The sequence below is a fragment of the Chiloscyllium punctatum genome, chromosome 35 (assembly GCF_047496795.1).
Source record: "Chiloscyllium punctatum isolate Juve2018m chromosome 35, sChiPun1.3, whole genome shotgun sequence".
Classification (NCBI taxonomy): domain Eukaryota; kingdom Metazoa; phylum Chordata; class Chondrichthyes; order Orectolobiformes; family Hemiscylliidae; genus Chiloscyllium; species Chiloscyllium punctatum.
The window spans coordinates 9,326,018-9,343,169 of NC_092773.1; the positions used below are offsets into that span (position 1 = coordinate 9,326,018).

General features: G+C 44.2%; 1 protein-coding gene across 5 annotated transcripts in view; it reads left to right on the forward strand.

Moving 5' to 3' along the window:
- The window catches only part of LOC140459621 (rho-related BTB domain-containing protein 2-like), a 59,650-nt gene extending 49,162 nt beyond the window's left edge, over positions 1 to 10,488 (forward strand). For 4 of the 5 annotated variants that reach the window (XM_072553912.1, XM_072553911.1, XM_072553910.1 and 1 more), the window contains 2 exons: positions 2,481 to 2,586; positions 5,670 to 10,488. In XM_072553912.1, coding sequence (XP_072410013.1) covers positions 2,481 to 2,586; positions 5,670 to 5,863 — 300 coding nt within the window. In that variant the 3' untranslated portion in view covers positions 5,864 to 10,488. The remainder of the gene's footprint in view (positions 1 to 2,480; positions 2,587 to 5,669) is intronic. The other variant, XM_072553913.1, reaches the window with a different exon arrangement.
- Positions 10,489 to 17,152: the final 6,664 nt, after the last annotated feature.

Genomic DNA, 17,152 nt, shown 5'->3' on the forward strand with positions numbered 1-17,152 from the left:
AATTCATGCTCAAGGACAGGACTCTCAAACAAACCTCTATAGAAATGTATCAACTTCAATTAACATGTCATTTGAAAGCATGTAGTTGCTTTTCAGGCCCTGACATGCCAATTGGTCATAGATGCCCTCAAGGGTACCAGGTATTTCTCCTTCAGGGAGCCATGGATAACTGGCAGCAGTCGACACACTCAAGCCCCCTCCCCCTCAACCACACTCCACCTCAACTCCTTGGGCCAATGTCTGGAACAAACAACTACCACCTTAGCAAGGTTCAGAAGCAGACGAACGAGGACTGACTCCGTCCACCTTCTCACTGGTTGGCCAAAGATCAGGAAGAAGGGGCTGGAATCCAACTATACGTTGAAGAGCGGCCCCTTCCAATAGTGAAGATGGGTCTGTAACATTGTACAACCAACACTAAATGAAGAATTTGGCCTCCTTGGGCCCCAGAGATAACTAACAGTTATCTCCATTAACTCCTTGTTCACTGAATGTGCGGGACTGTTGTGTGTAACTTGCTCCCTGCCAAATAGGTGATGGAGAAAGGGAGGTCACCCTGTTAGTGCGTATCCCATTGGAGGGCCTGTACCTCCTCTGGCAGGTCGGAAGGCCATGGAGTGCCTGAACAGGGACAAGTGTGACAAAGTGAACACTGTGGAGCAGGAAAGCCCTATGTGCAGAAAGGAATGGTGCAAGAGATATTGCTAACAGACAGCTTAAGATGTGAGACTGAGATTACTGAGAGTGGTTACACAGCCCAGGCCCAGGGTGAAATTACATCCAGTCAGGGGTCAGTTCAAACTGAGGGATGACCAATATATCTGAGTTGTGTCGACCACCATGAGTGCGGGTTGAGCACAATAGTTTTTGAATGGTTTTGGCATTGAGCTGGACACACACACGACACACAAAATCCAAATTCCCATTGTTTCCATTGGCTCATCCTCCACCATCCAGCATGTCCTCCCAACTCTTGTCTCTTCAGCAGTCAAGCCCTCTCATTCGTCCAGCAGCATGGTGAATCCATGTTGATTTGAGTTGCAAAATACTCGGCAGTAGCTTCCCGATCATGGCCATTACTCTGAAGGGAGGGGGATCAGGTCAGAGCCAGACTGTGTTCCAGAATTTGATCAACATCTGGTAAAAGGCAGGCAACTCGCGCAAGATACCACGAGAGTTTTTCAATTTGTAAACATATCTATGTGGCTCCCCATGTAAAGGTATCGCTGGTGAGTCTTGAAGCCAGAAGGTTGCCGTCTGGATGTGAAAGCATACCAGGACCTGTTTGCCCTCAAGCAGGGGACATAGAACTGAGGCACAGACCCAATGCTGCTTTCTGTCCCAGAAGTCAATGAGCTTCTTTAGTGTCTTAGTGACAAAATCTGGGGGGAGGGATCAAAATGACCAACTGGAACCACTTCATGGTGGACACCAATTCGTTTATAACCAGGGCTCAACATGTGTACGTCAGCATGCAGGAGTCCCTTTCTTTGTAGTAAAGCTATTTCATCAGGAAAGACCTCTTTGTCCTGAATGTTAACAAGACAATGTATAGAACATTAAAAGAGGTCCCACCCAACTTGGCCGTGCAGCTAATGCAGGCCCTGGTACTTATACTGAATGAAAGGTGAGATACCTGAACATTCAATCTCGCATTTTTCTGGTACTCTGACTGAGAACTGCATCACGTATTCACCATGACCAGCTTGCAATTAACAACCAATTTTAGTTATTCTCCTGACTCTGATGCAGGAGTTATTTGGCAATGTTACAGTCACAGAGTCATAGAGATGTGCAGCACAGAAACAGACAGTTCAGTCCAACTCGTCCATGCCAACCTGATATCCCAACCCAATCTAGTCCCTCCTGCCAGCACCCGGCCCATATCCCTCCAAACCCTTCCTACTCATGTACCCATCCAAATGCCTTTTAAATGTTGCAATTGTACCAGCCTCCACCACTTCCTCTGACAGCTCATTCCACACACACCACCCTCTGGGTGAAAAAGTTGCCCCTTAAGTCTCTTTTATATCTTTCCCCTCTCACCCTAAACCTATGCCCCCTAGTTCTGGACTCCCCCACCCCAGGGAAAAGACCTTGTCTATTTACCCTCTCCATGCACCTTATAATTTTGTAAACCTCTAGAAGGTCACCCCTCAGCCTCTGACGCTCCAGGGAAAACAGCCCCAGCCTGTTCAGCCTCTCCCTGTAGCTCAGATCCTCCAACCCTGGCAACATCCTTGTCAATCTTTTCTGAATCCTTTCAGGTTTCACAACATTGGCACAGATCATAATGCCATCTGTTCCCAAATTCCTATTGCCATGCAGTGACCAGCCTGGTGTCTGGGCAAGTGTTGACTGGGACTCTGGGAGCTTCTGTCTAAATGAGGCTTGTGATTGACTAAAAGGTTAATTGAGCAGTGGATTTAATGAAGAGCAACAATAAGCTTATATGTATCTCTCTCTTGCTTTCTGAGCAGTTCCACTGTGCCCATCAACTAGCTGAATGGTGCCTGCATCACATCTGTACAAACTACAACAACGTATGTCGCAAGTTTCCCAGGGAAATGAAGGCAAAGTCTCCTGGTAGGATTCCGATACCCGTTCTCATTCAACAACACGGTGTGGTCTGCCATACAATTTCACTTTCATCATTGTCACACCCTACAGTGTTCACTCGGCACCTCACTTTGTTAATGGTCCTTGATAGTTCACAAGAGGTTCAGGTTCCTTTGTTTTATTTGTGCTTTGACTTTCAGGCCGTTAGAGCCCTTTTAATTTCTTTTTAGAATTAGATTAAAGGTAGAGTATGATGTGAGCTAAGTCTAGTGTGAGAATTCAAAGAAATAACACAACTTCCAACAATCCTGGATGTCATTCTCTCTATAAGTTAAATCACAGGGGACCTTTTTATCAACAGCAGGTTCTGGAACCAGAGTACACAGATTGAAACCAATAAAGCTAGAGGGGGAAATGTGAATTAATGCAGTGAGGTTTTATGATCCAGAATGCATTACCTGAAAGAATGGCAGAAGCAGATTGAACAGTAACTCTCAGGAGAGAATTGGATTGCTCTTTTAAAAATAAATTATTTGGGACAAGTGCAGGAAAACAGCACAAACTGGAGCTCATTCAGGAAGCCAGCAGGGGTGCAATGGGCCCAGTGGTGGACTGCTGTGCTGTATGACTCTCTGATTTGGTAACTGGTATGTTTTTGTTTCAGTTTGTCACCCTTTTCTGGATAAAATTGCCACAAGTCCCATTCTTGTTTCAACATGTCACGGGAATAGTTGTCAATTGCTTGAGAGGGGACGATAGGATTTTGTAAGCACTGGCCATGGTTTATTTGTTTGACTCAGTCCAGCCTTGTTTCAAAATGTTGGAGCTGACCACAATGGTTCTTTAACATGAAACTCAAAAGAGAAGCTTGTTTCACTGATTCGCTAAGAGATTGTTTTATTTATTTCAATCCTAGCTAACAGTCTCTTTCAGTTCAGAAAGATGAAAAAGCACATTTTCTTTTTGAGATTGTGCTATTGTGACATTGAGATATCACATACTGTTTCACTGCCTCTGAAGTGCTTTTAAAGTGTTGTCAGTGCCTTAAAGTCAGAAACACAGCAGCCAATTTACACACAACCAGATCCTACAAAACTGTTGTGTGATCCTCCTGTTTTCAATTATTTTGGTTGGGGGATAAATATTGACAAGAACACCAGATATTAGAAGTCTCCTCTTCTTTAGATAGTGTGGCACTGGAGAAGCACAGCAGGTCAGGCAGCATTTGAGAAGCAGGAGAGTCAACATTTCGGGCAGAAACCCTTCATCAGGAAGGGCTTGTACTCGAAATGACAACTCTCCTGCTCCTCGGATGCTGCCTGACCTGCTGAGCTTCTCCAGTGTCACACCTGTTAATTCTGATCTCCACCATCTGCAGCCCTTCCTTTCTCCCCTTTTTTTATACAGAATATGCAATGTTTCATGTCCATTTGAGAGGGCTGATAAGGACTTTTCTGAAACCTGACCTGAAAGATTTTCTGCATTCCTTAGTCCTACACCAGAGTATCGGTCTGGATTTTGTGGATTTCTGCACCGATCCATCTGGTGGGCTGAAGGTTAAAATGCCCCCAGATTGACATATCGACTTTCTTTTGGGAGCTTCACTCGCTTTGAAGGCCATTATTGGAGCTATTGTACATTTCTGTCCAGGTAGGAATCCCACTGGCTATCAGCCAGCCTTCAGCTGTAAATTTTGAAGTGTTGAAGTATTTAGCTTTGAGGATGGGGTCTGCGAGCATTGCTGCTGACTTCCCAGCACTAAATAAAATTACATTGAATATTACAAAATGAGACTGGCTATTGAGCACCACAGATCAGTGATCCATCTGAGCTACCACTTCCCAGCTTACTCATCTCACCTGATCAAATTCTTGCCTCATTTGCTTTTCTTGCTTTCCTTTAAATGCACTGATATCATTTACCAAAAACACTGCCGAGAATAGAGAGCAAGTTCTACTTTTTTTCTCCACTCTTGGAGTAAAGACCCCTGAATTCCCTCATCCATTTATTAATGACAATCATACTTTTAGTCCTGAGGTTTATACTTACTGAGATGAAACATCCTCAGTCCATCTTCCTTTTTAAAGTCCTTCATCATCCCGTCCAGACAGATATGTTGTATGGTCAGTTGTGGAATCTCAATAAAAGGAGTGAAAAGCCTCCTTTTACACACTTTCCCCCTCCCTGTTTAAGGCTGTAACACAAGCAGCTAAAAGTTTTTGGGATCTCATGAGTCCGTGCTTTGAACAAATTGCCTGTCGTTATGCTGTAGTCTGGTAATGTTGATGGGAATTGCAATATACTGCAGGATTCATAAAAGGGAATGTAGTTCACCATTCAGCCTGCTCTACTATTTGATTATGACTGATCTGCACCTAAGCTATGACTAGCTGCTTGAGCTCTGTATCCCTTTGTAGATTTACCTCACAAAAATCACAATCTATTTCAGTGTTGAAAGGTGCAGTTGTCTTCCAACATCCGCAGCCTTTGAGCAGCAAGGTTAGGAAAACTCTGGAGCCTTTACGTTTGAGAAATGTACCCAGGTCAGAGCTAACCATGAAATGAAACCTGAGTTTAAATATCACTCTGGAGGGTTGACCACATAATCTCGGCTGAGAATCCTATGCAGTCCTGGGAGATCCCTGCATTGTCTGGAGATGCTGTTCTTTGGATGAGATGTTAGCTAAACCATGTCTGCCCTCTTCAGATGTCGAAGATCCCTGGTGACTGCTCAGAAAAAAAAACAGAGGAGTCTTGTCCAATTATCCTCAACCATCATGATTAATATGCAATTGCATTACCTCATTTCTGTGGGATCTTCCTATGCGCTGATTGTCCACAGTGTTCCCTCCGTGGATGACAACACTTGAAAAGTACTTAATGGGTCATGAGACATTTTCTGTTGTCTCAGGTTGTCAAAGACACACATAAAATCCAAGTTGTTTCTCCAACTTGGAATAGCGGGGGGATTGTGTGTGTGGAGCTACAAAGATTGAGTTGGCCAATGCAGGCTTGCAGGTCCCACTCAGGAAGGGAAGACCTTATGAGGTGGTGTGAAATCAGTGTGAAGCAAACATTCCATTCATGATTTTGTTGACATGTCCTTTCAGAAAACCAGGACTACTTTGAAAAGCACCGCTGGCCTCCTGTCTGGTTCCTAAAAGAGGATGATCACTACCAGCGAGCCAGGAAAGAACGTGACAAAGAGGATTACTTGTGCCAGAAACGTCAGCTGAAGCGCAAGTGGTTTTTCTGGAATTCAAGTTCACCTTCTGCAGCCTCGTCCTCTTCCACTGTTGTCTGAAACCATGGCTTGGATTAATTGACCCTTTCTATTTTAGAAAAAAAACTGTCGGTTCACCCAGCGTACGGCGGTTTGAAGGCCTTAGTTTCCAATTGGCCAAGCCTTCAGTGGATTTTAATAACGACGGGGCCAAAGTGGTGAAAGACAGCTAAACCATGGCAGCCAAAGTGAGTTTTTATTTTCTGATGGCTGGTGCCAACTTTCTTCCTCTCTCTCTCTCTCTCTCTCTCTCTCTCCTTCTTTCTCTCTCTCCCTTTCTCATTCATATATACACAAACACACTAACACACACGTAAACACATGTATACATACCAACACACAAACGAGGCATTAATAAAGCTGAACTGTTGGCTCAACCCCATAACTATTACCAGACTTGTGAGGGTTTGGTGAAACTGAATCCTCTGCCACATTGATCAGATCAGATAAACTACAGTAAAGCAGTGGGAGATTTTTGATTGTGATTTTATAATTGGCAACTTCTCTTAAACCTGGTTGCTGACAGGGAGCCATCTCGTACAGTAGTACATTTCGGGGAAGCATGATATCTCCTTTGCATGGATCCTACTGTGGCTGAACCAGCTGTGGTAAAACTGGTATATCTGAGGGTTCATTATTTGGGTACAAATGGAATGGTTCTTATCACCTATATATACTGCTCATAGCTTCTGTTTAAAGAATGAGAAGTCAGGGTTAATTTCATGGAATTTTTATCACAGAATACTTATCTTCCTCCTGAATGTTGGAATGTCATCGAAGAATTTTTTTTGTTGTTGACTTAAAAAGTAATCCCTGCGTTTGGAATTTACCCTTTACACGCTGGATCTATGTACAAAATGTACATGTTTTGTATTTGAAAAACTGAAGTAAAGTGAACTGGAAGTTTGAGTGAATAAATCTCAGTCAGGAGCAAGGTGAGTCCTTCTCCTGGTGACATGTAAGATTCTGTATTGTAAAATGACACCTGCGCAAACCCAACTCTGACACACTATGGGGAGACAATGTGAGGTGAGAGATGAACGAGTTGAATTATTTTCTTCACAGCTCCGAGGAGGTTTACACACAGCAGTTTTTTTCAGATTTTTTTTTTTCCCCCAATTGTGATACATCATTTAAAAATGCAGCCGTTTTCCTAGTGTTGCATTTTGACTGAACCGTTCTTAAATCTTTAGTCCAGGACAGCCCTGGGGAGAGACTGAATCTAAGGTCAGACAAGATATTGCAGGTATATTTCATGCAGCTTTTACATATTTGAAATTTTCTTCATGACATGCATTGAGAATGTTCTCCAGGTCTGGGCCATTGGAAATTGGAATGGAATCAAGGAAAAGTCAGTTTCCTTTTCACCCATTTCCACTTCATTCGGCTTGTGCTGGAAAAATAGTGATCGAACTGGAATTCTCGGGTTGGACAGTTTTCAACTTGAAAACTTAGTTAAGGCAGATATACAGACAGCCCATCCCCCATGCTGTTTGATTGTACCCTATGCACATCCTGAGACTATACTTGTACATACCTTGGGTGGTACATTGGTGCTGGAAGCACATGGGGAACGCCAGACTGTTCCAAAGCTCTCGTGCAACAATGGATGGATTGATCCAAACCAAAACAAGTGTAAATTAGCACAGTTTGAGTCATGAAGAGAGAACGAGACACCCCTCCTTCTGGCGGTTCTTTAATAAGCAGGCACTGATGGGCATCACTTGTCTGCCGTGAAAGCAAAGTCCAAGTGCCTCCGCCATCTTATAAAATCATTATGTGAAACCAGAATGCACAACAAATCTGTTGGTGGTTTGTAGTAATTCTACCAATTGCTGAGCTTGTGTACTTTGGCATTTAGAAAGCACCTACTGGATGAGTTTTTGAGTTATGAATCCTTTGAGATTGAACATTGAGTCCCTTTTAGCTACTTATTTATTGTGTGGATCTAAAGTAGTCTTTTTATTGGAATCAAACATTCATCTTCGTTTGTTACCTTGTGAATCAACATGAACAATTCGTTTTTAAGGAAATCAGAGATTTCTCTTGGGTAGTTGTTTCGCAGAAAGTGATCAAGTTGAAGAATAAACTGGATGTGAAAATATTTGTAAATGTTGTCAGTTGGTAAGTTTTTGTCTCTTGAGTGTAGGGATCCTTGTGTAAATACACGAAAATGTCTTTGTAAATGTGGTCTGAAACTACTCTCTACCTTAGAGATACAAGCTTGTAAAAACGTGCAACATGCCAATTTCTGCTTTCCAAGTTGCTGGGATTCTCTGCTGTTTGAGGTGCAGGGCATTTGTAGTTGATGCTTTTGTCAGAATTGGGCGCTCCTTCCCCACACACACATGCAGTACCCTGGGAAGCAATATGCAAGTTACACCTCTGAACTCTTTCTGTGTTGTAGAGGTGCTCCTCCAACTGCAATCCAAACTCAGAAGTTGCAGTTAGATTCCCGAAATGCCTCACTGATCAGGTCGTTTGCCTTACAGACAGCTCCCCTGGCTGGTACTATTCTTGGGGTGGAGCGTATCTGAGCTTGAGAAAGTATGAGAAGCAATAAAGAAACAAACCTGTGAAACAAAGAGAAGTGGTCTGGCTTTGCATGTGGACCCTTTAGTTCGAAGCAGGAATTGATTAATCACCGGAAGACAATGATCGAAGGTATTGCTTAACAATCAGACAGACTGAGAGAGACAAAAGAACAATTGTGCTGAACTGGGGAAAGTAGTGAAGGAAACAGGAACTGGTTATCACGTAAAACTGCAGCTTCCAGCCGCCCAGCATTTGTCAGCTTGGTCAATATAAAGAAGTCCTTCAGCATTGTCAGTGGTTCAAGGTTGTTAGGCTGTTGTGCCTGCTCTCCAGAGAATGGGTTTGTTTTTTTAGCAGCGCGTCAGGATCCTCCCCTGAACCTTTTTCATGTCTGGCTCAGCCGCATTTATTCAAGGCATAAATCTTAACTTGCGTCCTTGTTTTAACAATGCAAGTGCAGAACACTTTGCTCAGAGTAGTCGCTGTGCAGTTAAAACTATGGCAGTCTAGAGGCTGTGACAGGGCGCAAGCTTTTCTGAAATCTTTTTCAGATTTGAATACTTCAAACAGATTTCAAAACCTGCAGTGCAGTTCTTCAATAGATCCCACAAATTTTAACACCTCAGCCCAATACACTGATCCGTTTGACCGCATTGTGATGGGTTGAGTGGGGGAGCAATTCTGAGTGATTCTGTTGACAAAGCTGCACCAACATAGCTGGAGAAACACCAGCAGCATCTGCAGAGGGAAGGGGAGAGAATCCGAGGAAACATTTCCAGTCCTGGACCACACTGCTTCAGAACTTGAAGCTGTTGCGTTTCTCCAGTGATTGTCTGTGCAAGCGTGCTCAGTATTTTGCTTTTCCATGCGGTTTCACTGCTGTTTACTTGTATACCAGTCTGCACATTGGAAGTGAGGGGATGGGGCTTTCCCCAAGATCCCTGTGGACTCTCAGCACAGTGAGTGAGGTGCAAATTCCCGCTCACTGCTGTCATAACTGGAGAAGGTGCTTTATCTGGGACACAATCCGCTGTCAATATTCCTCACCACAGCAGAGAAGGGATATTTTAGGAACGAAGCACATGGAGAAGCCTATGTAATGATTTGCTTTGCCTTTAGGTTTGTTTCTGGCGGAGTTACATCTGAGTTGCTTCCACTTAGCCTCCAGCACCTTCCCCAGGCCCATATCCTTGGCTCACAGGAGCCAAGTCCATCTCTATATGCTGCTGAGAAAGGGGCAGGACCCCTATCCCTCCTGAATCAGGGCACACACACAGCTGGGCTCTTGTACACTGTCACTCCAGCTGGGCTTTCCACAAGGTACACCATTCCCCCTCCACTGTCTTCTTCAAGGGCTCTATTGGTCTGGGGGAAATCTGCACAGATGCATGATCTGTTTTTCTGTGCGGTCTTTTCCTTGGAGATAGCAGAAGGCTTGGAGGTACCAGCAACACCAACTCCTCAACACCCAAGGCTTGGGACAGCAGAGGCCAGGCACAGGGTGTACACTAGGTGATGGGTGAGGCTCCCAGCAAGGTGCATTTAGAATGACACAGACAGGGTGGACAGTAGACAGACAGGACTTCATTGCAGCCTCTGAGCAACATGAAAAAGGACCAGCAGATAACAGGAGAAAGCAAAGAGGGTGACTTTTATCTGGAAAGTACTGCCTGAATGGACAGCTTGTGGAGGCATATTTAGTCGTAACTCTTCAAGTAGCAGTCGCTGTTGAGAGGATAAAACATGCCAGATAGTGGGGGGGGGGGGTGGACACGCTAGTGAAATACAGGGCATTATTCATTCAAAGGGCAAACACAGGCCCAGCGGGGCAGAATGGCCCAATATTGTGCAGTTCAATTGTTATCTTTGTAACATTTCTTTTCTGACTGAGAGAGGATATTATCTGGGTCGGGGCTTCTGGGCCTGAGGAAGCACTGTACCCTGGAAGAAACGTTTAAAATAAAAAGCTGAATCTTATTGACCTGCCCCATGCCAGAATTTCAGGGGGTGTATTTGTGGTTGTGCGTGTGTGTTACTTAAGTCAACTCGCTCATAAAGGCGCTTAAGAACAAATGAGTTACATTTCATGAGCTGCTGTTTCCTGAGAGGAGATCGGGTGGTGGGGGGGGTGGGAGGGGGTGGGTGAACAGAAAGCTAAGTGGTAGCCACCCAGTTAATTTTATGTTCCTCTACCCTGCACCTCATCACTAAATAACAGGCCAGAGGGCTGACTGGGAAATCCAGTCCTCATGTTTTTGTGCAAGTCAGAATGCCATGCTCTGCACGAATTGAAACCAGTATTCCTGCAGCTGCTGTAAACCGAGCATTTGCTTGCTGCAGGGAGAGAAACAGAAGGCTAGATGCCTTGAAGGGGCTGTGTCCAATCACAGAATCTTCTGAATGTCTAACGGTGGCACGACTGAGCAGAGCATTGAGACACTGTTGAAAGATCAGCCATGCAGACATGAATTCTATGAGTTTAGCGAGTTGACCTTGCATGAACATTTTGGATCAACTCATTGAACAGACCAGGCAAGCATCTTGGTCTGGCAGCCATGAAAATATCTGGCCCTGGTGTGCCGCTTTGAAAAAGGCCTCAGTGTTTCACAGTATGACATGATTCACATTCGCCCCCAAACAGGAACGCAAGGCTATTCTTGCCTGCACTTGCAACAGTGATGAGGGAAACTAAACTGAAGCAGAAATAGACCATTCAACCTGAAGGGGAAAGGTCACTGGACTCCAGGCTTTCATTTTTTGCCATTTTTTCACCACTTGCCGACAGAGCACTCCACCAAAGCACTTGGTACTGGTGCTTGGTCTACACATAAGCCTCCTCCAAACTCTTTTTTATTTCAGCACATCCCCTGGTCAACATTTCCTGTGAGGTTATTAAGTAATTAGCTGTAGTCAGTAAAATACCAAGGGCATCTCCCTCTGTTGGAGAGGGACACATTGGTTATAGGGTGGAGGGCAACCACTCCACAAGGCAAGGAGACAAGTCTGCATGCATCCACACAGCCATTAGGTACATGGATTGAACCCATGCTGTTGACATCATTCTACAACACACCACCCAATTTAACTGAGCGAACTAATCCCCACAGACATCGAATGTTTTCATATTCTCTTGCCAGTCTGAAGGGTGTGCTTGGTCAGTCAGTGCGAGTGTTTTGTGTTAGAAACAGAAACAAATTAGCTCAATAAGCAGAAGGAGGCCCTATGACCCCCTCTGTCATTCTGTAAAATAGTGATTGATCTGATCGAAGCCTCAAATCCATTTGTGGTGTGTTACATCACAGCATAGTGTGATACTTCAATTTCGATTCCCTGTGCCAGTTGGCAATTTCAAGTTGGTCCTGCAGTTGTTGGGGGTCATAATTCGCCTCCGGTGATTCTACCCATCACACAAAGTGGATACTTATTGCATGTCGTGAGAGAGGGGTGATCTGATGAGGACAGACTTGGGTACAGCAGTGATGTCTCCCACAATCAAATAGTCCACACTTGCAGTCAAAGCTCTCAATGGCGCAAACCAGGAGCTGTTGAGCTGTAACTCCACCATCAGCAAGTGCCTTGAGAGAATATTTTTAATTTTATATTCTTGGAACCTGCCGCCCACACTGCCCCCACCCCTCTCCCTACTTCCCGGGTCATTTGTGCTGCCATTAATGGGAGTCATGAAGATGGAGTAACAAATTCTATACAGATATTTGGTTGCAGGTTGAAAGATTTCATGAGCAAACATCTTGCTGAGAGTCTGATAATCCTGAACTGAGGGGGGTAATTTGAACAATTTGAACATAACTGCATGGGGGAGTGTTCTGGGATCATGTGGATTGCTGGTTTTACAAACAGCCAATATTACTCTCCACTGAAATCAAGGGAGAGCATAATTCAGGCAAAAGCAACAACTGGAATCTATATTGTGCCTACAACTTAGAAAAAGGTGCCTCACGGGAAACCTGGTCAAAGAGAATTTAACGTTGCATCCACATGATGCAGTAGGATTGGTGACTGAAAGATTGGTTCATGAGGTATGTCTTCAGACGATCAAAGGACAGAGGATCAAGGGGTTTTGAGATTGGGTTCTGAAACCTTGGTGCCTCACCTGAGCAGCTGAAGGCACTGCTGCCAAGTTCACGTGATAGAAAATGGGGAATGTCGAAGAGCGAGCATTGGAAGGCAGCAGGCAGTGTGTCAAACCAGGATAGGTTTCCTTCTGGGCAGGTGATCTTGAAAATGCCCCTCTTACATTTATGTTGATTCTTCGTCCACCTTCAGGTCTTTAAAAAATTATAAAAGTGCTGGATATTTGTATTCCATGAGTGCTGCTCAGCTCTGGCTGTGCAATACATCAATTTATACGTTATTACTGTATATTTTAATGTTAGATAAGTGCTCGATGTAGTATTGAGATGAATTCATGTATTGTCCTTTCTTATCTTAAATTGACAATTGCTGTTAGATATTTTCAATGCGAAGAAAATATTTTTGTACCTGTTTGTTGGTGTTGATGTGTTACTGAAGAGAGAATTAAGAATTGAAATATGTGGCACGTGCAATGTTCATGTATTAAAAATTGAATTAAAATTAATCCTTGTTTCTTATTAATTTTTAAAACAATTAAATAATTTTTCAGTTTTTATGGCAGTGCACTGTGGACTCATTAACATTGAGTGTCAGCGCTGGGATCCCTTCCCAAAGGATGTAACACCTTCCAAGGCCTCAGTGCATCTCCAAGCCCTTCACAGCGAATGAAATGCTTTTGAAATGTAGCCACTATTGTCATGCATCCAAATCACCACAGTTTGGTCACACAGACTGTCATTGCATAAAACAATCTGACCCTGAAATCCAGACAAGTTTCAGTCTGCTCATTTTTGGGAGCAAGAGCTTATGAAATAAGGTTGGACAGATTGAGCCTAAGTTGAAAAATGTGGTGCTGGAAAAACACAGCAGGCCAGGCAGCATCCGAGGAGCAGGGGAATCGATGTTTCGGGCAGAAGCATCTGCAGTCCTCACTTTCTCCCAGATTGAGCCTGAGGTCCAAGCTGGACAAAATCTCTTGGTAAGATAACCCCACAAACCCAGGTATCAGTTGCATGAACCTTCTCTGCGCTGTTTCTAATATAGTATGTCCTTATATAAGGAAGCTAAACTATACTTCAGGCTGTTCTCACAGCCACACGATACAGCTGTAGTATGACAGGCACTCTTTTAAATTTTGTTCACCTTGCATGAAACAACAACATTCTATTTATCTTCCTCATTATCAGCCACATTTTTGTCATTTACATAAATGATTTGGATGTGAACATAGAGGTACAGTTAGTTTGCAGATGACGTCAAAATTGGAAGTGTAGTGGACAGCGAAGAGGGTTACCTCAGACTACAATGGGATCTTGATCAGATGGGCTTATGGGCTGAGAAGTGGCAGATGGAGTTTAATTTAGATAAATGAGAGGTGCTGCATTTTTGGAAAGGCAAATCAGAGCAGGACTTTTACACTTCATGGTAAGGTCCCAGGATGTGTTGCTGAACAAAAAGACCTTGGACTGCAGGTTCATAGTTCCTTGAAAGTGGAGTTGCAGGTAGATAGGCGAGTGAAGAAGGTGGTTTGTATGTTTTCTTTATTGGTAAGAGCATTGCACGTCAGAGTTGGGAGGTCATGTTGCGGCTGCACAAGATATTGGTTTGGCCACTTGTGGAATATTGTGTGATTCTGATCTCCCTCCTGTTGGAAGGATGTTATGGAACTTGAAAGGATTCAGAAAAGATTTGCAAGGGTGTTGCTAGGGTTGTAGAGTTTGAACTATAGGGAGAGGCTGAATAGACTGTAGCTGTTTTCCCTGAAGCTTCTGAGGCTGCGGGGTGACCGTATAGAGGTTTATAAAATCATGTGGGGCATGGATAGGGTAAATAGCCAAGTTATTTTCCCTGGGGTGGAGGAGTCCAGAATTAGAGAGCATTGGTTTCGGGGGAGAGGGGGAAAGGGACCAAAAGGGCAACTTTTTCGTGCTGTGGGTGATGGGTCTATGGAATGAGCTATAAGGGGAAATGGTGGAGGCTAGTCCAATTGCAACATTTAAAAGGCATTTGGATGGGTATATGAATAGGAAGGGTTTCTTGGGATATGGGCTAAGTTCTGGCAAATGGGTCTAGATTGGGTGAGGATATATGGTTGGCAAAGATGAGATACTCAAAGTTTGTGCGAAGATTTGGAGCTCGGGTGCTCATTGTTGTGGTTCTGTTCGCCGAGCTGGGAATTTGTGTTGCAGACATTTCGTCCCCTGTCTAGGTGACATCCTCAGTGCTTGGGAGCCTCCTGTGAAGCGCTTCTGTGATCTTTCCTCCGGCATTTGTAGTGGTTTAAATCTGCCACTTCCGGTTGTCAGTTCCAGCTGTCCGCTGCAGTGGTCGGTATATAGAATCGACAGATTCAATCAATAAGCACATTGACCTGGACCCTATATACTGACCACTGCAGCGGACAGCTGGAACTGACAACCGGAAGCGGCAGATACAAACCACTACAAATGCCGGAGGAAAGATCACAGAAGCGCTTCACAGGAGGCTCCCAAGCACTGAAGGTATCACCTAGATCGGGGACAAAACGTCTGCACCAGAAATTCCCAGCTCGGCGAACAGAACTACAACAAAGATGAGATAGACTGAAGGGTCTGTTTCTATGCTGTATATCTCTGAGTCTATGACTGTATGACCTGACGAAGGAGCAGTGCTCCAAAAGCTCATGATTTCAAATAAACCTGTTGGACTGTGACCTGTGACTTCTGACCTGCCTTTCTGGTAGATATAGCGATTGTGGCCAAAATAATCAACTAACGTGAGGGGAGGGTAGGATTTAGGTATTGAGCTCAATGATCAGCTACGATCATAATGAATGGTGGAGAAGGTTGACTGCTATCTACAATGTTTCTAAGATTCCATGATCCCTAATCCAATGACAGTATGCCAATTTTGACAAGTTTGTGACCCCAAGCAGAAATAGAACCCAGTGGACCTTTGCAGGTTAAAAGGTTTAAATTTGAAAACTGATGAAAATGCACGTGGTGAACAAAACTTGTGTCTGTATTCATGCATCAAAAATAGAGAGAATAGGAGCATGGGTTTCATTTATTAACAAGTTAAGGAGCAAGATGTTTAGAGAGGATCTGAGAAAAACTACTTTTCACCCAGACAGTGGTGGATGTTTGGAAGTCTCCCTCGCAAGGGGCTCAAGTCAGTAACCCTGAAGTCATTTTTTAAATTTGTTCATGGGATGTGGGAATTTCTTGCTAGGCCAGCATTTATTGCCCATCCCTAATTGCTCAGAGGGCAGTTGAGAGTCAACCATTTTACTATAGATCTGGAGTCACATGCAGATCAGACCAAATAAGGGTGGCAGTCTCATTCCCTAAAGGACATTAGTGAACCAGGTGGGTTTTTCTGACAGCCAACACTGGTTTCATTGAAACCTTGAGATTCTTATTTCCAGATTTTCATTGAATTCAAATTCCTGCATCTGCCTGGCCGGTTTCAAGCCCAGCTCTCAGAACATTATTGGGATCTCTAACTAACAGATTAGCAATAATGTTTAAGAAGTATTAAGATCCTCTCCCTGCCCCTACACTCATCCCTGAAATGTCTGCATAACACGGATATCCATGTTAGACTGCTATTTATTGACCTTAGTCCTGCCTTCATAATTCCAACAACTCATCTTCAAACTCCGAACCCTAGGGCTCTGCTTCCCATCTCTACAACTGTATCCTAACCTCCCGACCCGCAGACAGCAAATAGGAAGAATCGGCAATAACACCTCCTCCACGATAATCCTTAATAGCAGTGCCCCGCAAGAGTGCCTACTCAGCCCCTTACAATACTCCTTATCCACTCACAATTGTGTGGCCAAATTCAGCTTCAGCTCCATTTACAAATTTGCTTATGACACCACTGTGGTGGGTTGGACCTCAAATAACACTGAGACAGAGGGCAGGAAAGAGATGAACAGCTTACTGGCGTGCTGTAAAGACAACAATCTCTCCCTTAATATCAGCGCAATGAAGGAGCTGGTCAACAACTTCCAGAACCAGAGTGAAGCATGTGGCCCTGTTTGTGTCAGTCGTGCTGTGGTGGAGTTGGTCAAGAGCTTCAAGTTCGAAGGCGTAAACTCCACCAACAACCCCTCCTGCACCATTGACATCGGGGCCACAGGCAAAAAAGCATCTACTTCCTCAGAAGGCTCAGGAAAGTTCACATGTCCACGATGACTCTGACCAATTTTTGGTATACCGTAGAAAGCTCCCTGTCTGGATCCATCAGAGTTTTAGTGCGGCAACTGCCCCTGCCCAAGACTGCAAGAAATTACAGAGAATCGTGAATGCAGCACAGTCCGTTAGGAAAGTCAGCCCTCCTCCCCACTTCCCCACTGCCTCAGGAAAGCAGCCGACATCATCGGATAGCCCTCCCACCCCAGACACACTCTCTTCCACCGTGCAGAAGGTACAAGTGTTTGAAAACACTGACCAACAGATTTAAGAACAGCTTCGTTGGAGGGACAGTCTCTGGACCTGAAACATGAACTCTAATTTCTCTCCACAGGTGTTCCCAGACTTGCTGAGAGTTTCTAGCAATTTGTTTTTGCCCCTCATCTTGGAGTTGGTCTCTCTCTGCACCCCCTGGGTTGTGTTCCATTACCCTGATGCACTCATGTAAGGGATGAATTCTCTGGTTTGTCCGCAAAACAATACTTTTCACTGTTTTGGGGTACTG